The sequence below is a fragment of the Eptatretus burgeri genome, chromosome 3 (assembly GCF_056783735.1).
Source record: "Eptatretus burgeri isolate ZD-2024b chromosome 3, Ebu_testis_v1, whole genome shotgun sequence".
Lineage (NCBI taxonomy): Eukaryota > Metazoa > Chordata > Myxini > Myxiniformes > Myxinidae > Eptatretus > Eptatretus burgeri.
In genome coordinates this window covers 45824742-45849741 of record NC_140963.1, presented here as the reverse complement: position 1 = coordinate 45849741, position 25000 = coordinate 45824742, and the positions used below count along the sequence as shown (strand labels likewise).

General features: G+C 40.9%; 1 protein-coding gene across 1 annotated transcript in view; it reads right to left on the bottom strand.

The window, feature by feature from the left end:
• Positions 1 to 25000, bottom strand: part of LOC147029798 (thrombospondin type-1 domain-containing protein 7A-like) — an 879531-nt gene that overhangs the window by 285348 nt on the left and 569183 nt on the right. Inside the window, exons 6-7 of the mRNA XM_085872138.1 lie at positions 18507 to 18676; positions 1429 to 1497 (exon numbers count right to left, since the gene is read on the bottom strand). Coding sequence (XP_085728264.1) covers positions 1429 to 1497; positions 18507 to 18676 — 239 coding nt within the window. The remainder of the gene's footprint in view (positions 1 to 1428; positions 1498 to 18506; positions 18677 to 25000) is intronic.

The following is a 25000-nucleotide window of genomic DNA, read 5'->3' as shown; positions in this document are numbered from 1 at the left end:
TTCTACCCCCGTTAATCCACCCCAAACCCACCTCCTTCAAATTCCCTGCTTTCCTTCCTGAAAGTCCCTGTAATGTCCATCTTGTATACCCCGTGTTCCCCGCCCCATCCCTTTCCCTTCCATAGATCTCCTAATCTCTCAATTCTTCCTCATTCTTCATTCAAATCTTCTCAATTCTTCTCAATTCTCAATTATTCTCAATAAAAAACTGTTTTGTCCTTCCCTCTCCTGCCCCTCATGGCTCATGCCCCCCTTTCTGTGCATTGTGTGTTGGCTCTCATACGAGCTTCGTCAACGTATACAAAATAACTAAATAAATAAATAACATTTTGAAACCCTGCAATTGAAGAACTTGATTTTGAATGACATTTGAAAAATCATGACAGCGATGATTAAGTGATGACGATGATGATGACAATGACGATGACGATGACAACGATGATGATGCAGACATGTAAAATCACTGGTTTAATGTATTTGTCGGCAATATTTTTTGTAAATCTTCTTTGAAGTCAAAACTTAGAGATCCCTACCATTATCACTATGATTATAGTGATCAAAACTTATTTGAATATATAATTTTATGCCACAATTATTTTATTTTAACATAAAACAGGAAAAATTAAAAAAAACTCAAGTATAGTCAAAATGCATCCAATTATCCAGCATGTGTTGGATATAAGTATCTATAAAATGTGTGCTTTTAAAGAAATTCTGAACATTTTGTCAAAAATTTCTGCCAGATTGGGACTCTCTTTAAATGGCTCTGCAGAGCTTAAGCTACTATGTAGAGAGTGCTTCCAGAGCAAAATCAAATTCTGATTATCTGGCCTTTCTTATGACACCACTGAAGCTTGGCCACCTTGAGTGAAACCAATCAGCCAGAATTTACCCTTTACCTGACAGACTCAGGTCACATTTTATGCAGTCATGCTTGTCCTGACACAAGCCATCTATGGTGGAAAGGATATATGTTAATATCTCCTGAACTGCAATTTTCTCCCGGATGCAAGTGCCGTGAACCACTTAATTCTTTCCTGAGGTGGGTTTCCCTGGCAGAAATCCATGCAAGGAGATCATAACCCATGATGAATAAAACTTGCTCTTTAAACAACAGATGTTGTAACCTGAAAAAAAAAAAATCATACGTCCGCCACAGCAAAGTGGGAAAAAACATGCGTGGGATGTAGACACAAAGCAAGAGTGTTAAAGATCATGAGTTGATAAGGGTATAAAGGGGGACAAAATTGAATGGATGCGAATCTTTCAGGAAGACAGAAATCATCACAATGTTAATATTATTTTGAAAATCATTTTTTCAGCAGCAGTAATAATGGAGGTGTCTTCAGGCAATTCAGACACTCTAGATGTTGTATGCACATGTTTGCACCAAAATTGACAAAATAAGTACTTTTAGATGCAAGTTACCTGCAATGCCAGGTGTTGCAGTGAAAGATGGCCTGTCAGTTGTCTTTGTGGCTGGTGTAGAAAAATTTCCTGAGAGATGTGAAGACATCGATTAAATTTCACATCTAAATGTACAGAAATGGTTAAAGAAATCACGATCCAACAAGACAAAGCACAGCACTATGTGCTTGGGCAAGGTTAATGGTTTGTCTGCATTGAGCCTCACTTTAATTCCACGCACAGGCATTGTGAACTCTTTTCACTGATAAGGTGGTGGACTTTGTTAGAAAAGTCATGCGGAGGAACCAGCAGGCAACCAAAAGTCAGTGAAGTGAGACACAAGTGCAAGAAGGAGATAATGAAGAAACAAATGGAACCATGAAAGAAGAAATGTGGAAATAAAGAAATAATATGATAAAATGTCATTTGTTGAGAATGCTAAATGCTCTTTTGTTGGTTTCTTAATCAAAAAACGACTACTGCTTCAATAAATATAATAATGATAATAACAACAACAGTAATGAATATTTATGCGCCCAAGTGGGACAGATGCTTGTCTCCCGATGGAGGGTGGTCATAGTTGGGGTGCAATAGGTGAAAAGTTGATTTCAGTTCGATTTGATGGAAATTATGGGCCCGTGGGGGCTGAAACACCTGCTAATACAATTGTACTCATAGAGGGAAAATTATGTAGGATGAGCAGGTCCTGGATTGATGAAAAAGTTCTCATTAGTTTTTGTCTCGTGAAAGGACACTTAAATCCTTATCGACCCTAAAGGGGAGTAAAGGAGTCTAAAATGTGTCTAAAATGCTGAAAGGGTCTTAAAAGGACGAAAGGGGTCGTACAAGGACAAACAAGAAGGGCACTCGGTAGAGCGCATACCTTCGCTGTGCAATGCCTGATCCACGAGAACATATCGGGCCCAATACATTTTTGAAATATCATGCTGTACAGTACTATATTGTTTTGGGCCTGATCTATCAATGGTGAAGAATCACTTAGAAAATTAAATAATTCTCGTATCCAGATTCAGTTTCGGATCTTCATCAAAATTGAACAAATTCTGCCTCGTCATACACCCAACATGTCCACACAGTTTCATCTGAATACATCCACAACTTCGAGATATAGTGCTCTATATCCTTTTTGGCCCGTCTCTCAATTATGAAGAATCACTAAAAAAATTCTCGTAGCCGGATCAGGATCCGGATCTTCACTAAAATCAAATCAGTTTGTCCTTTCACACACCAAACCGGTCCACAAAATTTCATTTTGTGTTTTTTTTTTTTTCATTTTCATTTTCAAACAAATATTTCATTTTGAGTTAATTAGCTAATTATCTCACCACCTGGATGGAAATCTTGTCGAAAAGGGCTCCATTAGTTTTTGCACATCGACGTCATGAATCATTATGCTGAGTTTAAAAACAATCAATTGAGCCACTTCAGAGGAGTAAGGAAAACCAACAAAATGTCAATGGACCCATTGCTGAAAGGAAGGAAGGACTGACTGTCTGACTAAAGGACATCGTTATGCTTTACAGCTCATCTTGACTTGGTCGTAGATGAGCTAAAAATAATAACTTATTCTTCTCATCAATCTTTCACACAGCCCTGATTGGGGTTTCCTTCTACCAAGGATTAGGGAGTTGAAACAAATCCCAAGGAATCTTGGCTGTTCTAATCTGAAATGCTTTCTCAAATATTATTGCCAGATGCTCTCATTATAACTTATTTGCAGACTCATGTTCTTTATTTCACCCTTGCCAGAGGAGAGGGTGTTGCATTTGTGTGTGTTTCTTTGTTACTTGGCGAAATCTTCGATTTTGTCAAGTATGTTGGTCTGTTCCATTTGTTTGTTGGTTTGTTTGTTTGTTTGTCCGGTCGTCTACAGCCCAAATAGCTGGACCAGTCGTTCTTAAATTTTTACACCTGATAGGCAATCCACCTGAGAACGGTCCGCGTCCAAACCCCGTCCTAATCGGACTAAACGTCACGACGTGACGTCACACAACGTGAAAACACATTTTTGGACATAACTCGGTGACCGGAAGTCGTAGCGGCTTCCGGTTGACGCCAAATTAAACTTCATTCAAATATCTAAATGATTACTAAATGCATCTTATTACAAATTACGCATAGTTTTCACAAGCGTATGACGTCAAAGTTTTGCCGATTGACGTCATTTTAAAAAAATATTGACGCTCGTGTTCTGCCGAAACTACTGAAGCAATCTTTCTCAAATTTTAACTCGTGATAGCCAATCTTGCTGAAATAGTCTGGGATCAAATCACGTCATAATCGCACTTAACGTCACGACGTTACGTCAAAAAAGGTGAAAACAAGCTTTTGAACATAACTCAGTAACCGGAAGTCGTAGAGACTTCCTGTTGATGCCAAAACAAACTTCAATGGAATATCTAAATGTTTTAAAATGCATGTTAGTACAAATTATGCCCAGTTTTCGCAAGCGTATGACGTCAAAGTTTTTAGCTATTGGCGTGATTAAAAAAAAATTCTATTCGTTCTACAGGTCACAATTCTTAACCGATTTGGATGAAATTTTAACAGCTGATAGAAATCCACAGTGCAAAAAGATATGTGACTTTTGGTGATGTTCAAGATCAGGATCTGGATTCTGCATCACTTTATATTATCGCCCATTATAAACCAATGGGGAATTTTGTGAATTACACATGGCTATTTCTCAAACAGTTTTGCACTTATTATATTGAAACTTATTCTGTCTATTTATGCATGTAATATTAACATGTGTGCAAAGTTTGATCGAAATTGACCCAAGGTCAAGGTCAGGGTCACCCAAAACATGAAAAACACATATAAAATACATATTTTTGTTTTACAAAATATTTCAAACCTGATAACGGGATCGTGAAGCTGGTTGAAAAGCAATGTTCCGAGGTATTTTCAAATATTTTCTACGATCAGAATGAAGGCAACAAGCACCGATGATAAGTTGTTGAATGTCACATGGTGGCTTTAAATGAGTTGTGAAAATTTTCAATCTGCTGCAGTTACCATGACAACACGCACCTGATAATTGTTATTTGTGACGTCGCGTCATTTTATTAATGTACGAACAAATAAACACCACACATTCCATGACATTACAGCTTGGACCACCACACGGAAAAGTCAACTAATTCGCCAAGTGTCGTGCTAAGCACGATTTTTCATTTGTTTGTCTGTCTGTTTGTTCCCACAGAACTTCAGTGTTTTTCTCCGCAATTGCTTGTCGGATCGAGACAAAATTTTCACCATCGGAGCTGTTAGAAAACTCATGGAAAACTCATCTGACTCATCGGAGCAACGTCGGAAAAACGGAAAAACGGAAAAACTTTGGACCTCTGTATTTCTGAAACCCCACCAAGGAAAGAATTGAAACGGCACACAGCAAGTACACCCCATGCGATTTTTTATGACGTCATAATTGCATATGTATAACGCTACATCTGATCAGTATGAAAATATTTGAGTGTCATCTGGGGATAAAATGGTCCACAGAAAAATAATTTGATGATGTCATTAGTCATGTGATTCAGCAGCCATGTTGTTCTGTTTTTTTTAAACCTTCAAAATCTTCTTCTCTGAAGTGGCTGAACAAATCAATGCAAAACTTTACAAGTATAACCGCCTGTCCATGAGGAACAAAAGATTCACATGTATGACGTCATCGGTCGCAGGGTTTGACAGCCATATTGGATTTACCCAAAAATCTTCTCCAGAACAGCTGGACAGATCTGCTGTGAGTGTGTGTGAGAGGGGAAACTTCATACAAATGATCCCCAAGCCTTGGGTGTACAAATTTGATCAGGAATAATTGAAAGGTCACATGGTTTGGCAGCCATATGGGATATAAGAAAAACATTAAATAATGTTTTCTCTGGAACCGCTTAATCAATCGACATGAAACTTCACAATTATGATCTTCAGTGATGAAGAATTCATGTTTTAAATTTCAACTTCATCTGACACATGGTCTGGCAGCCAGATTTATTCATTTATTTTTGATCTGGGTTGTTTTTATTTTTTAAATTTATTTATTTTGAATAAGGCTCACTTAGCTGTGCCTGGGTTGGTTTGGGGTAGAGGAGTAGCAGCTGAAATGCGAATCCTATCCAGGTTCCTCCTGATGACTTAATCTCTGTTTTTTGCTTGTTTGGGTTACTTCTGATGACTCCAATGCAGGACTGTACCTCTTTTGTCTTCCATTTGATTTGAATTGAATATATTTTGATCCCATTCTAAATTCAATTAAATAATAATGAAAAACGTCATGGATCAGGGTCAGGTGTCCAATAAAAGCAGGGTTGCATCAAAGCAGGATGTCTTGGCACTGAGTCATCACTGCCAGCGGTTATAAAGTGGAAGTTCTAATTACGTCTAATATTAATTACATAACACACCAGTACACAAACACAACACAAAACAAGTCCGGGCGAGGGTCTGCAATCTCTGATTGCTCTTTTTCTTGTTGACTTTCCATCCTCAAATGTTGGTAAATCATTATCAATGAATGTTGGATATACAGTATATATATATATATATGTATATATATATATATATATATATATATATATATATATATATATATATATATATATATATATATATATATATATATATACACACATATATATTGTTGTGGGCTGGGGGTCGGTGGCGAGAACAACCACGAGGTGGGGAAGGTTCGTCGTCTCCCACCAGACTCCCCAGAATTGTAGGCCGTCGCTCGGATAACTCCGCGAGCCGGCGATTCGTTTAACCGACTGTGGAACGCCAATATCTCGAACCACGAGGCATAGGTTTATTTTGCCTTGATCCAATGTACCTAAGTAACCATGCGGTCTCAGCTACCGGGGATCCACGCCCTCGGAACGCCTGGCTGAACCGGATTCACTCTACCGGCAGCGGTAAAATTACACCTTCCAACTTCCACTCTGCCACCCACCTTTCTGGCTCGGATGCAGTCGAGCGGGCCTGCCCAGGACGTCCCGGCTGCAGTTGTCCGATTACCGGGGATAAAACCCCGCCTATACTCAGATCCGAACCATGCTGGACCAATGCAAGAAGGGACGGAAATGGACTGGGAACATTTCTGTGATGATTGATTTTCAGTAAATGAAGACACAAAACAAGACTTAACACGAATATGCAAGCAAGGAATATTTACAATGATCCAAAAACACTTATTCGGTTCTACTTAAAGACGGGCCGACACGCAGATACACACACAAATGAAAATAAACCCAGTTCTTTATTGGACCCTCGCAGCCAAGGAAAGGGACGAGCTGGGGGTCAGAGTCCAGCTGGGTACATGACCGTCAGAGGAAGGGGGTGCTCCGTGGTGTGGCACTTGACAAAGGTCGTTGGTTTGGTCCCCAGTCGCACGTGTGGGACTCGTGGTTCATGGCAGAGCTTGGGTGGCGAATAGCGAGGTCCACTGAGGGGGGTCAGGGTCGCTCTTTCCTTTCCTTGTAGAGGGCCAGCAGAGACACATTCACCACCTTCACAACCTTCTGCTCAACCCTCCGCTTCGAAAACACTTCACGCTCAACAACAACCCCGTCGAAAACCTCAGAACACCCTTCGTAACAACCCCTTCGCAGCAACCCAAAAAACCACCGTCTCAGAGAGTGCTCGGGAATGTATCAACCTCCCTCAACGGGGTGGGGCTCGCTTGAACAGACCTCACTCCCCGCCCTGATTGGGCAGGCTCCCATGGACTCGCGCTTCCTAGGCAGGGTTTCGGCTCCTGCCGGGAAACCCACCCACTCTTCCACGCGGGTTCGTACTTGTTGAGTAACAGTATCAATGTTGCAAAGGTCGTCGTCAAAGAGTTACAGCCTTTGTGGGAGCCGAGAAACCGGAACTACGAGATCTTGCCTTGGCACGTCAGGGTGCGAGAAGGCAGCTGGTTGGTGGTGGATCGTGATTGACCAATGGGTCATGCAGATAGGATGGTTGATAGATGGCTTGTTAGATGTAATAACCTAGCTGAAAGAAATCGCAACGCACGCCGTTGATTCTCCCACTAGACAAAAGGAAGGGGGCCTGACGACACACATACTTAATGATGTAACTGACTTTTGGAACATCTGTATGTTGAATGCATATGAAGACCACAAGGGGAAAACCAGAGATGTCAGGATAAGTCAATTTTGAAGAAACTGAAAAACAAAGTTTCAAGACTTTGGTGGACTGTTTAATAACTGTCATATAGATTTATTTTCCAGTAAAAGGAAGAGTGATCATTGGCCGATCAAATTAAGCATGTAGCATTTGCCAAGCTTCTGTGTTATTTAATTTAAAAGCAAAGAACGAATCAATGTTGCAAACTGACATCACTGGTTATTCCCTTGTTTAATAATTGCAATGCAATTTTAACCCAGGATGTGTAGCAAGTTCATGCTTGTTGGTTATTAGCATACATTACATGACTTTGGTGATCACAGATTATTTTTTTCAACATTAAACGGTCATTGTTTTTTTGTTTGATTGGTGTTCAACGGCATACTCAAGGGTATTTCGCTTATATGACGACGGATTCTCCATTTCTTACTCCGTACTACTTAATATGATGGAAAACCAGGAGGAAACCAACGATAAACCACCCCCGCGATAGCCAAAGTCACCTCATGTGACTCCCTCATATACCTAAGCAGGTTGATTGGGCGGTGCGTACATCGAATGAGGATGGGTACTCAGACGCGCTAACCATTAAGCCACGGCGTGGGTCCCATAAAAGTCACAATAAAGGTTTGACCAGGCTTGAACCACGATATGCACCAACTACGGAGCCCATGATATAACCAAATAGGCCATTGTAGTGCTCAGAGTTTATGCTGTGAAAGTTTTACAACCTTTCATTTTTTAGTTTCTCAACTCTGAATATTATGGTGGAACAGGTAACATGAATGAAAGGGAGATAACCAGGAGTAAAGTACTGACAACTCTGGGTTTCCACTTGTTCAGCTTTGACAACACTTGTTTTTTTCATTGCACGGCTAAACTTTATACCATATAAATTATGTGACACCCCTGGTTATTTGTTAAAGTAATATTGTGAGAGGAAACCTTATGTTGGCAACTATTGGCAGGTGCAATAACCCTCAAATTTATAAAAAGTGACATCCCTGGTTTTCCCCTTGTGGTCTTCATATGGTTTCCAGATCCGTAACAATATATATTGTTGTGGGCAGGGGGTCGGTGGCGAGAATGACCATTAGGTGGGGAAAGCTACGTCGTCTCCCACCAATCTCCCCGGAATTGGAGGCCGTCGCTCGGATAACTCCGCGAGCCGGCGGGTCGATTAACCGATCGTGGTCGCCAATATCTCAACCGTGTAGCGTAGGGTCTATTTGTCTATAACCAATTTACCTAATTAACTACGCGATTTCGACTACCGGGGAAACCACGCCCTCGGCACGTCTTGCTCGAACCGGGTCACTCTACCAACTGCGGTAGAGTTCCAACTACCGACTACCAACTCCGGTTCAGGTGCAGCCGAGAGGAAACTGCCAAAGCCGTGTTGGCTGGAATGAATGGATTATCGGTTATAAAAACCCGGCTAAACTCAGATCCGAACCATACTGGACCAATGCAAGAATGGACGGAAACGAACTGGGGGCATTTCTAAGACGTTTTATTGACAATAAATGGAGTCATAAGGCAAGACTTAACGTGAATATGCAAGATGTATTGACAATGATCCAAAAACACGTATTCAGTTATACTTAAAGATGGGCCCACACGCAGACACACACACAAATGAAAAGAAAACCAAGAGTCTTTATTGGATCCTCGCAGTCGTGGATTGAGACAAGCTGGGGGTTAGAGTTTGATGGGTACCTGGCCATCGGAGGGAAAGGAGTACTCTGCAATGTGGCACCTGCCAATGGTCGTCGGTTTGGTCCCAGTCGCACGTGTGGGACTCGTGGCTCGTGGCGGAGCTTGCGTGGCGAATAGTCTGGGTCAAAACCAGCCAAGAACTCCTTGTAACAGCCACCGTGAACAACTGGTTCTTCAGCCACCATGAACAAAACTCGCCCCTCGCAACCGCTGCTCGAAACCACTCCTCGTAACCACACAAGAACTCTCCTCCACAGAACTCCTTTCACTACTCCACACAGCCCTCGCACCCAAATTCCTTCCTCAGACGTACCCCTCTCTTAAATACCATGAGAGGGAAAAAAAGAATGCCTTCGTACGGGGCGGAGCTCCGTGAAGCACGCGCCAGTGTCCGCCTTGATTGGACAGGGTTCCACGGCATGCCTTTCCGGGGCGGGACTTTGGCCCCCGCTGGGGAACCCCAGCCATTCTTCCACGCGGGTTCATACTTGACGAGTAACAGTATCAATGTTGCACAGGCCATCATGCAAGAGTTGCAACGTTTGTGGACGGAACGTTGGTGGAAGCGGCAAGGAATGGCTGCAAGACCCTGCCTTGGCAAGTGAGAGTGCTTGTAGATAGTGGGTGGGTTGTGGATTGTGATGGGGAATGGAATGGTTGTTGGTTATTCGTTGGAGGGTTCGTTGGATGTAAAGATTTAATATCCTAACTAAAAAGAAATCGCAACGCATGCCTTTGATTCTCCCACAAGACAAAAGGAAAGGGTTCTGACTACACACATACTTAACGACATAACTGACTTTTGGGACATCTGTTTGTTGAATGCACATGGTTTCCAGATCCAAAAGTGGATGTATGTATGTATGTATGTATGTATATGTATATATACATATACATACATATACATATACATATACATAAACATATATATATATATATATATATATATACATATACATATACATATACATATACATATACATATACATATACATATACATATACATATACATATACATATACATATACATATACATATACATATACATATAAGTATATATATACATATATATACTTATAAGCCTGGTGTTGGCGCAGTGGTAAGGGCAGTGGCTTAGGACCCAAAAGGTCCTGAGTTCAAGCCCCGTTGGCACACTGAAAACCCTGTTCCTCTTTGCAGACTACACCACATTGTCATACAGCACCCCATCCCCCTGCTCGGAAGTCAGTTGTGTCACTCTCTGCTGATCTGGAAATGATCATATAGACCCTGGTCTGGTAAATGGAACACAACACCCTGGAAAATCTCAGTCTCACCCTTTTGCTCTGGAATGATCCACAAGCGAAACCACTTATTAAACGAAGCCAACCACATTGCAAAGCTGGCATCAAAAGCCAGCCTCAGAATGGGAATCCTCCGGCAATCCAAGTTTTTCCATGAAAAATCAAAGCTAATTCGTTAACAAGGCCTTTATCTGTTGCTCAATGGAGTACTGCTCTCCACGATGCGCTGGTACCCCAGCGTCGCATCGATCTCCTGGATTCTGTGCAATAGAAAGCTCTCAAAATTATTGGAATCTCACGTGATGACGCCAAATCACAAGGTCTGTTGCTTTCACATCAGAGGCAGGTCGGTGGTCTCTGTTTTCCACCGTCTATTCTCCAACATTGCTCCCTCTGCTCTCTCAGTCTTCCGACTTCCCCAGCAACTCAAAGATTCATACGTTCTTCCAGGAACCACGTCTTGGTTTAATTTTCAAAATCCTGGCTTGACTGCACACCTCGATTCTTTTATTCCTCACTTTCATCTGTATAACCACCTACCAGAGGCTGTTCTATCTTATTCTTCCCTCCAGAACTTTTATCAAAGAGTGCACTGCCATCTCTTGTCATCCTCAGTTATGTCCCATGACCTTTATTACCCCACATTAACATTTTCGAACAACCATTTTATTTATGCCTGCTGTTGGCTTAATAGTTAGGGTGGTGGGCTTGGGATCCTAGGGTTCCGAGTTCAAATCCCGCTCACCTGTTGAATTAATACCAGGTGGGGTTAAATCGATCTGTCATCCTTCCGAGGTCGACAAAATGAGTGCCAGCATGCTGGTATCCTGTGTCGGAGTGGCGACCCGTCAAGGATTTTGCCCAATAGCCAAGGAGACTGCTTAGGCAGCACCAACGCTCTGCGCAGAGTTTGGTCCCAATGGATGGATGGATGGGACACTGAATTAATATATCTATGTATATATATATACATATATACATATATATATATATATATACATATATATATATATATATATATATATGTATATATAAACCAAGTCGAAAACACCAGGGGGTTGACTCAGCCTGCCATCCTTCCGAGGTCGGCGAAATGAGCACCAGTTGTACTGGGCCCAGTGTATGCCCCGGTTAGAATAGGTGTACCATATCCCTGTGTGTCGTAAGAGGCGACCAGGGTTGCGTCAGGAAGGGCATCTGGCGTAAAAACCTATGCCAAATTATGCAGACAACAAAACGAATTTCCATACCGGATCGGTCGAGGCCCGGGTTACCAACGACCGCCACCGGTACCGCTGGTCAGCAGGGTACCAGTGGAAATTGTGCTACTGCTGGGCGAAGGAGGAGAAGGAGACGGGGAAGGCGAGTCCGGAGGCAGTGGGAGAGGGGGAAGGGTAGAAGTGTGGAGGTGAGAGTTGGAACTCTGAATGTTGGGACGATGACTGGCAAAGGGCGAGAGTTGGCTGATATGATGGAGAGAAGAAAGGTGGACATACTGTGTGTACAAGAGACCAAGTGGATCGGGAGTAAGGCGAGGAGCATTGGAGGTGGTTTCAAACTGTTTTACCATGGTGTGGATGGGAGGAGAAATGGTGTCAGGGTAATCCTGAAGGAAGATTATGTCAAGAGGGTATTGGAGGTGAGGAGGGTGTCTGACCGAGTGATGAGTGTGAAGTTGGAAATTGAATGGGGTGATGATGAATGTCATCAGTGCATATGCCCCACATATGGGGTGTGAGATGGAATATAAAGAAGATTTCTGGAGTGAGTTAGATGAAGTGGTGGAGAGTGTATCCAAGGATGAAAGAGTGGTGATTGGAGCAGATTTTAATGGACATGTTGGGGAAGGGAATAAAGAGGATGAGGAGGTGATGGGGAGGTATGGTCTCAACAAGAGAAATGTGGAAGGGCAAATGGTGGTAGAGTTTGCAAAAAGAATGGAAATGGCAGTGGTAAACACGTATTTCAAGAAGAAGGAGGAACACAGGGTGACATACAAGAGTGGAGGAAAGTGCACACAGGTGGATTACATGTTAAGTAGGAGATGCAACCTGAAAGAGATTAGTGACTGTAAGGTTGTGGCAGGGGAGAGTGTAGCTCGACAGCATCGATTGGTGGTCTGTAGGATGACTTTAGAGGTGAGGTTGAGGAAGAGAGTGAGGGCTGAACCAAGGACCAGATGGTGGAAGCTGAAGGAGGAAGACTGTTGCGTGAAATTTAGGGAGGAGGTGAGACAGGCGTTGGATGGTGGTAAAGATGGGTGGGATGATTGGGCAACGACAGCAGAAGTTGTGAGGGAGATAGCTAGGAAGGTACTTGGTGTGACATCTGGACAGAGGAAGGAAGATAAGGAGACTTGGTGGTGGAATGAGGAAGTACAGGAAAGTATAAGGAAGAAGGGGTTGGCGAAAAAGAAGTGGGATAGTCAGAGAGATGAAGAAAGTAGGCAGGAGTACAAGGAGTGGCGTCTAAAGGCAAAAAGAGAGGTGGCAAAGGCCAAGGAAAAGGCATATGACAAGCTGTATGAGAAGTTGGATGCAAAAGAAGGGGAAAAGGATTTACACCGATTGGCAAGACAAAGGGACCGAGCTGGGAAGGATGTGCTGCAGGTTCGGGTGAGAAAGGACGCAAATGGGAATGTGCTGACGAGCGAGGAGAGTGTGTTGAGAAGGTGGATGGAGTACTTTGAGGAGCTGATGAATGAAGACAATGAGAGAGAGAAGGTTGGAAGAAGTGGAGATAGTGAATCTGGAAGTGGGATGGATCAGTAAGGATGAAGTGAGGACTGCTATGAAGAAGATGAAAAGTGGAAAGGCGGTTGGCCCAGATGGTATACCAGTGGAGGCATGGAAGTGCTTAGGAGAGATGGCAGTGGGGTTGTTAACTAGATTGTTTAATAAAGTCTTGGAAAGTGAGAGGATGCTGGAGGAGTGGAGATTAAGTGTACTGGTTCCGATTTTCAAGAATAAGGGTGATGTGCAGAGCTGTGGAAATTACAGAGGGATAAAGTTGTTAAGCCACACCATGAAGTTGTGGGAAAGAGTAGTGGAAGCTCGGTTGAGAGGAGAGGTGACGATCTGTGAGCAGCAATATGGGTTTATGCCAGGAAAGAGCACCACTGATGCGATGTTTGCTTTGAGAATGTTGATGGAGAAGTATAGGGAAGGCCAGAAGGAGTTACATTGTGTGTTTGTGGATTTAGAGAAAGCTTATGATAGGGTGCCAAGAGAGGAGTTGTGGCAATGTATGAGGAAGTCGGGAGTGGTGGAGAAGTATGTGAGGATCGTGCAGGATATGTATGAGGACAGTGCGACAGCGGTGAGGTGTGCGGTAGGAATGACGGACCAGTTTAAGGTTAAAGTGTGATTGCACCTTAGATCGAATCTGAGCCCTTTCCTGTTTGCAATGGTGATGGACAGGTTGACGGATGAGATCAGACTGGAGTCTCCATGGACTATGATGTTCGCGGATGACATCATGATCTGTAGGGAGAGTAGGGAGCAGGCTGAAGCGAGCCTCGAGAGGTGGAGGTATGCACTGGAGAGAAGGGGAATGATAGTCAGTAGGAGTAAGACGGAGTACATGTGCGTAAATGAGAGGGAGGGTGGTGGTATGGTGCGGTTGCAAGGAGTTGAGGTGGGGAAGGTGGATTGGTTTAAATACTTGGGATCAACTGTCCAAAGTAACGGAGAGTGTGGGAGAGAAGTGAAAAAGAGAGTGCAGGCAGGATGGAGTGGGTGGAGAAGAGTTGCAGGAGTGATTTGTGACAGAAGGGCAGCTGCAAGAATGAAGGGGAAAGTATATAAGACGGTAGTGAGACCAGCTATGTTGTATGGTTTGGAGGCGGTGGCACTAACAATAAGACAGGAAGCGGAGCTGGAGGTGGCAGAGTTAAAGATGCTGCGATTCTCGTTGGGAGTGACGAGGATGGACAGGATAAGGAATGAGTATATTAGAGGGACAGCGCAGGTAGGACGGTTTGGAGACAAAGTGAGAGAGGCGAGATTGAGATGGTTTGGACATGTGCACAGGAGGGAAACGGAGTATATCGGGAGAAGGATGTTGAAGATGGAGCCGCTAGGCAGGAGGAGAAGAGGAAGGCCAAAGAAAAGGTTCCTGGATGCGCTGAGGGCGGACATGCGGGTGGTTGGAGTGTCAATGGAAGATGTGGAGGATAGAGCGAAATGGAGACGGTTGATCCGCTGTGGCGACCCCTAACGGGAGCAAGCCGAAAGAGGAAGAAGAAGAAGATATATATATATATATATATATATATATATATATATATATATATATATATATATATATATATATATATATATATATATATATATATATATATATATATAGACACGCACACACACGCACACAAAACGTACCAGGGAAGATGATGACGATGGTGGGGAAATATTAATAATGTGACTTTATTACCACCCAGTACTGTACAGTATATTTCTTTGTGTGTGAAGTTGATTTTGCGATCTTTTGGTTTCAGGTCTCATGGTCACTTGCAGTTGCAATTCCACGATGTTTCTGAAAATCTCATGGGATTGTGAGTTGGACAGGTGACCATGATGGGCGATTTTAAAATCTCTCTGTGGTGCATCTATGCCATTGTAGCTCTGTGCAAGGTAATAATAAATGATCCGTGACCCCATTCCTTCGTGGGTGTGGGGAATTGTTTCAAGCCCCCACAAAAAATAGACCAGACAACACCGGGTACCCCTGCTAGTTCTTAATACAGCTACTTTCAAAATTGTTGAAATATCAGGTTTTTTAACATTGCTCTTAGACTCTTTCTCATGCATATAAAGGGTATTCAAAAGGTTGTACAAACGACATACTCACACTCGTGTAAGATATCCCACAGAACATTTTATGACCACTTCTGTGAGTGTGTTCTCCAAACAGACTATGACAAATGAAGGACTTTGAACAATTAGTCAGAAAATAGAGAAATGTATTATCTTTTACCTTCACCTCATTGTACTTTATTTGGCATGTCTTGGACTAGTGTGAGTATCTCATTCGTGAAACCTCTTCAAGGACTCGAATTAATTGAATTCAAGATGCCGATTTTCATAGAAGACAAAGTTTTTACATGATTACAAAAATACCAGTAGACAATGGACAAATTTTACCCTCGTACTTGGTTTGCATTCACATATATTAAAAAAAATTCAACTCCACCGGTTACTTAAACCTTAATGCTAAAAGTGCATTTTTTCCTGTGCAAAGGCAAAAAAAACTTTTCACCATAAATAAACTTGTTAATGCAGTAAAGCAACTTTAGCTTCTGTTTTTAGTGTGTGATGAAATTGCAGAACAAGTAAAAAAGGACAATTAGGAGCTACCACTTTACCACCTCATAGGTTGGGGTTGGTTGCTGTGAAAAGGAGGATTAAAAATTAAAAAAAAGATTATGGCCTATTAAGCCTGGCATGGCGAAGCACTTGTGAGCACTTCGATAATGACACCCAGAGAAATGCATCAATAAATGTGAAAGCCTACAGCAAATTCACGAGGCCATTGCCCTTTCTGTGTCGAATAGTGATAAAGCCATATAACCTTGCACTCTATGCATGCCTGTTTTGTCTCTTCTATACCCACCACTTCAATAAATGTGGTGAAGCAATTTACCTCCCGTGGCGATGGAATTTTTCACGAAAGTGATAGGTCTTTTAGCACATGCTGGGATTAAGCCAAGAAGTTATTCCCGTGTCAGGTGTGCCAGCATTAATGGTAACGGCAGTAGTTTCGATAAGGCAGTCCGTGTTTGAAAACATCCTTTTACACCTCTGGACATTCCAGGAGCTAATTACAAGCCAATTGTCCCACCGTTCTGCATCGCTATTCACACTGATGTCTTGCCATTGTAAAACGTTTAAGTATTTTGTCGATTTTGAATCAAGTAGAAATGCTTTTGAAATTACAAGACTTTGAAAAAAGAAAAAAAAAAAAAGAACCACTTGTTGAGATAAATGGAGCCGTTAAGTGGAATTGCAACAACTACAATGCATTATCAGCGGTCAAACAAAAGGAGAAGGAAATCGCTCTTCAAAGAAGCCTTTGGCACCGAAGTGCGGGACATCAGGCCTGACCAGCCAGTTCGTGAAAGATCCGTGCCAAAATTTTCCCTGCTGAAAATACAAGGTGGTGGGAATGATTGGAGGCCTTAAAGTATGTAGTACTAGTATGACTAGTAGTAGTCGTAGTAGTAATAGTAGTAGTCGTAGGAGTGATTTTACATGTCGGTCCAAACCAAAGAAGATCAAGGAAAAACATACAAACTTTCTACATTCGCAATAGGTGTAAATAGAGAAGCTCCACGAGGTCCTGTTTCCAGGAAGAAAAAAAAAATGGAATACCTTCATGGAACAAGTGCAGACATCAAATTAGAATGGCCACTTGGAAGAGTGCATACCTCTGCCAGGTTGATTAGTTTACGTTTTGTATCCTACCGATAGGTCGGATCTGGATTCAGACCTGAGATAAAATTTAATCAGCTTGTTATTATCACCTTACCAACTCATCCACCAAATTTCATCTGAATCCGTCCACAACATTTTGAGGTATCCTGCAACATGTCGTTTGTGGCCCGATATCTCAATGGTGAAAAATCACTTTAAAAATTCTCGGACCCAGATCTGGTTTGGGATATTCACCAAAATCTAACCATTTCATCCTTGCCCCATACCCAAAGTCTCCACCAAATTTCATGTGAATCCATATACAACTTTTTGAGATATCCTGTTCACAAACAAAAAGACAAACAAACAGACAGACAGACAGACAGACAGACAGACAGAGAGACAGACAGACAGACGTGAAAACATAACCTCCATTCACCCACCTTTGTTGCGGAGGTAATAATAATAATTTCACATCAAGAGTACTACTAGTCATGCACTTTTCAAAAATATATATTAGCACCTCCTGCCCCTTGCTTTTAAAAATACCATATTATCTTATCTTCACTTGTGACAAACCGAAATGTCATTCACAATTACACCAACCTTCTAAAAGAGAAATGGAGAATTTAATCAATCCTATTTCCATATTGGTTTGTTGATTTAAAAAAAAGAATAAAAAGCACCGATTGCATGGTCAAGGGTTAGAGTAATAAATGTAAGTTAACAATACAGAAAACCACTACTGCCTGATAAATTAGTCCATTTGGATGAACAACTTAGGTCAATGTGAACACCACCACAACCTCTCCATTTTGTTGCTGAATGACTTAATTGTAAAATAGAATCTGGGATCAATCACATTCCGAATGATATCCTCAAATGATCTTACCGGATCGGTCGATAATAAGACATTTTATTGAATTGTTTTGATTATTCCATTTCATCTTTGATTTCTCCGTTTTGAGCATTATTTCCAAAATGAACATGATTTACATGATTTAGAGGAAAAAAAAAACAAGTGTAAGCAGTGGAGTAAGTGAAAGAAAAGGCATAATAAGAAGAGAAAAAGTATGTAGAAGAAAAATTCTGATAATCATGCTCTCAACATCTCATTTCATTCTATTCTACATCATTCGTGAAAACCTGCAGTATGAAAATATTCTAGTTGGGAAAATTTATCAAAGCACTTGTAAACAAGATTGCATAAAGCCGGAAAATTGAAAATATTATATTTTCTGCCGTGATAATATAATTAAAGGATTAGCTGAACAACTTGATATTGTTCAAATATAATTGGAATGAGAATTCTTTAATTCCAACCAGCAAAGAGTCACAATCGGATCACAGTGATTAAACCGAGACATTTCACTGAGCCTATGTGATATGTTTGTGCAAATCCTCTCATGAGAGGATGATTAAGAATCAAACTGTAATGTTCAAAAGCTTTACATCCAGTAAATAAATAAGTAAATAAATAAATGAACAAATAAATAATTGTGTGATGTACAAAACCTCACGAGGCAGCAGTACCTTGTTCGTTCAGGAGCATTTGATGTGAGTCTGAGACATCTGTATTCACCTGGATGCAGTATACCTCTCTGAAACGCAGACCGCCACCACATAGCCCAGTGCGGCGGTCTCCGTTTGAGAGCAGTGCACCAGGCTGGCATTCTCCCCATTCTGCCACCTGCCATGCAAACCTGCAGAATGCAATCACAAGAACAAGTCGAGACTCCCTGCAATGTGCAACACCCCTGTAGCATGTTTGATACAAGGAATACAAAATCTATGATGGAAACATTCACATATTACAAATGAGACATCACTTGATGATACATTTTGTTTTGTTCAGTATGTGCCTCTTTATTTGACAATTCAAGAAACACCAAAGTAAGACGACCAAGAGTAGGTGAGGTATTGCCGGCGCCATGGTCAACTTCCTGGCAGTCAGGCATCAGGCCTGGCCAACGTCAGGCATAGCCAGCCAGTTCGTGAAATAATTGGGCTAACCTTACAATGAACCATATATTCCTGGACACCATGTCAGAATAAGAAGAAAATTAACAATAAGGAAATGCAAGAACAAGTATTTCAAAGAAAAACATGATTTCACAGCTTGGGAAATTTGGTATTGAATTTAAAACGAGTCAATAAATGACATTTGAGTCCTTTTTTCCCGTTCAGTGAACTAAGGCTCATTTACGATTTTGAACAGATATCACATGCAGAGCAAGGGTATTCAGAGACATGAGTGTGCTTTTACATGAATTCCAATAAGCTGTTAGGAGGCAATGAATGAATCAGCCTGGTGTATGGGATTAAACCTGAAATCTTAACATCTTGAGCCCAGCGCTCAACTCAAAATGTCAAACGTCCCAACACAAAATTGATGTCGGCCTATTTCAGATTGTCGTGAATTAAAATGGCACGGGGAACCTCTTTTTTTGGCTGTGGAGAAGAGTATCATGTTACATTATTAATGTTATATTAATATTGCATATGGATTATATTAAAAACAAATATTTGACGTTTATGAATAAAACAAAATATTTACTGTCAAACAGTTTTCCCCCACAAATCTTCCTCTAATTAATGTACATTTTGGTCAAATCAAAGTGCTAAAACCATTTGAATGTCTTTTCTCACAAGATGGCCAGAATGCACTGATGAATAACCAAGAAAATGACAGTTTATGTGAGACAAGAGGCCTGGGATGATGCAGGTGATAAATATATGGGTCAGAATTTAATGCGAGAACATTGTTGTGAGGTCAAAGAAGGTCCTGAACCTTCTTTGACCTCACACTCACCATTTGTGATGATAGTCACCACTGTAAGAAGAAGAGTCGTTGGTAAGGTAGTTATCGAAGTTGGAGAAGCAACAAATCGAAAAGATATTTCCAGATTATTTAAGGTGGGGGGAGGATGATATCATTGCATTGACATATTTGTTTCGAAAAAGAAGACTTTAAATTTCCCCAAATTGTCAAGGAGCATTTGAATTATTATTATTATTTTCATGGAGTGCGGTAGTACGCCACATGTCGGGATGATACAGGGAAAAAAATGGTCACCCAATCAAATGTGTACAAAATGATATGCTTAAAAACTACTATCGAGTGAAGTCATAAGCCTTTAAAAGTCATACCTTTCATTCTCAAGCGTTTTTATTACTAACAAGAATGACGAAGGTGCCAGAATACATCGCTAAAGTACCATATATTGAGAGATCGCAAAATCACCGATTTATTCATCTACAGAATTGTTGATAAATGTCATCCAGCCGAGCACAATAATGGCTGAAGCAATTACAATGATTCCAACGGAAGGAAGTGACATTGTAACTTGGGTATTGTACCCATACCATCACAATTTTTTATTTTATTTCAATCGGATTTTTAAAATAATACAACCACAATACACCACAACCTGTTGAATGCCATTTACACATGCGCAGAGTGAAAAACTCACTATCTGCCATAAAGTCTCTGTCGTGGATTGTAAGGCCACGTGGATTGGTGGGTCCGACAAAATGTGTGATCAATGAATGAAAAGGACTCAGAACGATCTGCTGATGCTTTCACTGAGGTTCACAGAGTCGTACCAATCATTGAAAAGAGCATTCTAAATTCACCTTTCCATATACCGTATGAATACTATTATTAAAGGAAAACATCCTTTACTTCCTCCTTATGTATATAGATATGATCATGTGATCCCTTTATAAGACATCTATTTATTACATGTACACAGGGGTAGAGAGGGGTATGGAGGGGTAGAGTCCATATATAAGAAGTGTAGCCACATGACGCATCCTGGAAATTTCTGGTTATGTGGGTCATAGGTGCCATTTTGTTTCCACCAATCGTTCATTGAATGAGCACATGATTGTCGATAGCTCATCATTCTTTTTAAAATGACAGGATGCTGTGCCATTGAGTGCACCAATCGATCAGAGAAGAGTTTCAAAATGTATCGATTCCCTGCAGATGTGTGGTGCTGTAATCATAATGTATTTGTCAGTTGGGTGGTGAATTCTAATTGCCATCGCAACATCTTTTGACATTTTCCGTCTCAATCCCACAACAAATAAAATACACAATTACACCAACCCACACCACACATCTACAACTACTTCTAACACAGACATCTTCATACATTTGTTACAATTGACACCTATGACAAAAATGTCAAGCGATGTCGTGATGGCAATCCATAAAAGGATTGTGGTGTTGTATTTTGGCGTCATTCCTTCTTACCTTGTTCGGTTGTTTTTTGGGATTTCATCCCTACATGTTTTTTTCATTTTTATTAAAAAAGTTTTTTCTGACTTGTTTGCAGAAAACAACATTACAATGGATATATGAAGAACAGTGGCAATGATTAATATTCTTCTGACATGATTGGCTTGTGGACTACTCAGATATGTATACACAAAATATTTCTGCATTGTGCAATCACATAATTTCCACTTAAATTTAAATCTTCCCCACAATTAGACATGATTTGTCTCGTTTTTTTTTTAGAGTGAAGCATGCTTTAAAGGGTGACAAGCATGATCTTGGGTGCAATTTGGATTACGATCATTTTCGGTGTGGAATTTTTTTCCCCATACTGAGTACTCGATCAAGCTGCAGATGAAGGGATTGTAGGTGGATAGGAGGTCAGGTGTGCCAAGGAAGGACTTGTCGATGGAGGATGCCCAGTCGACGACTGGCTTTTGGAAGCCAACTTTGAAGCATGGTTTGCCAAGAGAGATCGTTGCTGGTCGTGATACCCAGGAGGATGCAGCCTGCCTGTTTAAAGGATGAGGGGTGTCATGGCAGGGGGGAGGGAGGGAGGTTATAAGCAAATAGATGAAGAGGATTTTTCCAGCAAGTCGGAGAGATTATTGATGAAGATCAGGAAAAGGACTGGGCCGAAACACTCCAACTTGGGGCACTCTAACTTTGACAGGGAGAGGTGTTAAAAGAATTCCGTTGAGTGCCACACTTTGGCTACGAGAGTAGAGTAAATCAATCAGCCATTTGTGGTGTTGGCCTTAGATTCAATAGGCAGACAGTTTGGAGAGCAAGGCAGGATGCCAGACTGCATCAAAAGCATGAGATTTGTCCAGAGAGACGGTCCTGAACTCATGTCTGACATTGAGGGCCTCCATCCATTGTTGGGTGAATAAAAGCAGCATGTCCAAGGTGGAGTGAACTGGTCTGAAACCAAATTGGTGATCGAAGATGAGGTTAGAAAAGAAAGGATTTCATATCAACTGCAATGATGGATTCCATGACCTTGCTGATTGGAAGTAAGCTGATAAGTCTGTCATTGAGGTGACCAGTTTTTGCAGCGTTTAATGTAGTGCAGTCATGTTGGTGTATTTACAAGCAGATGGAAAATCGCCAAGCGCAAATGATAGTGAAAAGAGTAGAGATAGGATGTGCAAAAGCAGCAGAGCAGGTTTTTAGGAGACATGAGCTGATCCCATCCGGTGTAGTCACAGAATCAAAGTCGAGGGTTAAAAGAACCTCCTCTACCTTTACCTTCTCAGGTGCAAAAGTCCAGGAACACAGAGTCCAGGAGCAGTTGGGTATAACAGGGAAGGATGGTACCAAGAGTGAGCATATATATATATATATATATATATATATATATATATATATATATATATATATATATATATATATATATGTATACATATATGTATACATATATATATATATATATATATATATATATATATGTATACATATATATATATATATGTATACATATATATATATATATATATATATATATATATATGTATACATATATATATATATATATGTATACATATATATATATATATATATATATATATATATATATATATATATATATATATATATATATATATATACATATATATATATATATATATATATATGTATACATATATATACATATATATGTATACATATATATATGTATACATATATATATGTATACATATATATATATATATATATATATGTATACATATATATATATATATATATATATATATATATATATATATATATATATATATGTATACATATATATATATATATATATGTATACATATATATATATATATATATATATATATATGTATACATATATATATATATATATATATATATATATATATATATATATATATATATATATATATATATATATATATATATATATATATTACATACAGTGCTCCCTCACAATATCGCGGTTCACTTTTCGCGGCTTCAATACATCGCGGGTTTTCAAAGATGAAGAGGCACCTCCAGTAGAAGAGATTTAATGCTCTTCTTGGCTGTGGAGTACTACATTCATCTCATCATCATCTTCATTGTCATCAGTACTGCACAGCTATCATCATCATATCTTTATAGGTCAGTACCCATAATACGTTTTTTTATATTTTATAATACAATATAGTATTGTTACAATTATTTTTGGTCTTAGGCTTTGCAGCCCCATGAAGTCGCATTTCTGATGAAAATGTTTTTATTATTTTTAAAAATAACTGATTAAATGTGTGTGGGGAAGGTTAATAAGAGTGTGTGGATGCTGTATAATGGTTTAAAATACGTTTTAAAATATTTAAATAATTAAATAAATATGTGATTTCCCCTTCGCGGATTTTCACCTATCGGGTGGGTCTGGAACGCATTAACCGCGATAGGTGAGGGAGCACTGTGTATATATATATATATATATATATATATATATATATATATATATATATATATATATATATATATATATATATATACATATATATGTTGCGGGCCGGCGGGGTCGGGTGAGAAGACCACGAGGTGGGGGAAGCTACGTCGATTCCCACCAGACTCCCCGGATTGTAGGCCGTCGCTCACGGATAATTCCGTGACGCGGCGGGTCGCTTAACCAACCGTGGACGCCAACAACTCAACCGCGTGACCTTGGGTCCTCCCGTCTATGGAATTGGGTTACCTAATTAACCACACGGTTTAAGCACCGGGAAACCACGCCCTCGGTACACCTTGTCCAAACCGGATCACTCTACTGGATCGGATGCAGCCGAGTGGCACTGCCAAGGATGTACCGGCTAAAGTAGGAACAGATCGTTGGGAATAAAGACCCGGCTAAACTTAGATCCGAACCATGTTGGACCAATGAGAGAAAAGACAAAGGCGAGCTGGGAACATTTCTAATGACAATTATTTATTTACAAGTGAGCGAGGAAAAGCATGTGGCACCACAAATTGGGTATGTAATGCAGGGAAAGAGGAGAGAGCTGTGGGGTGCAACAATAATACAAGCAACTTACAAAAGCAGACAGTGCAGACTTGACGCGAGATTAATAAGAGTAACAACAATAAGGATCTTCTACAGGATTACTTAACAGACAGGCGCCAGCACACTCAGACCCACACACAGAAAAAGAAACTCCAATGAAAAAGGGACTTTTGCAGCCAGGGAGGGAGGGGAGTTGAGGTTATAGCTTTCAGTATCTGGGCGTTTCGGGGGAGGGATGCTCTGTGGTGCGGTACCCGACAATAGTCACGTTGTTCTGGCCACAGCCGCACATGTGGAGATCGTGTTCCGAAGGAGGAGCATGAGTGGAGAAGGGCGGAGTCCAGAGTGCGAGGGTGGAGCAATTGGCGGGACCAGGCAGGAGGCGATTCGTCGAGGCGAGACGTGGGTGGAGTCAAGAAGCAGGAACACTCCGTGTGAAGAATGCCCACACCGAATAAAACTCACTCTTTCACGGAGGACTTCTCTGTGTTTTATAGAGCCTGGAACTTGAGGGAGGGGCCATGCTGAATCCGACGTCATCGCCTGAGTCGGCGTTCTGACTGGCCCCGACCCCTCACGTGGTCCGCCAGCATGGGCCGGGTTTCGGGCAGATGCCGGTCCAGCCCACCCACCTGGGTGCTAAAGCGTACGTGACTCACTGCACATGTCTGGTTTCGGGTAGACGTTGGAAGCTTAAAGCGCTAGTCCAGCCCAAAGCGCACGTCACGG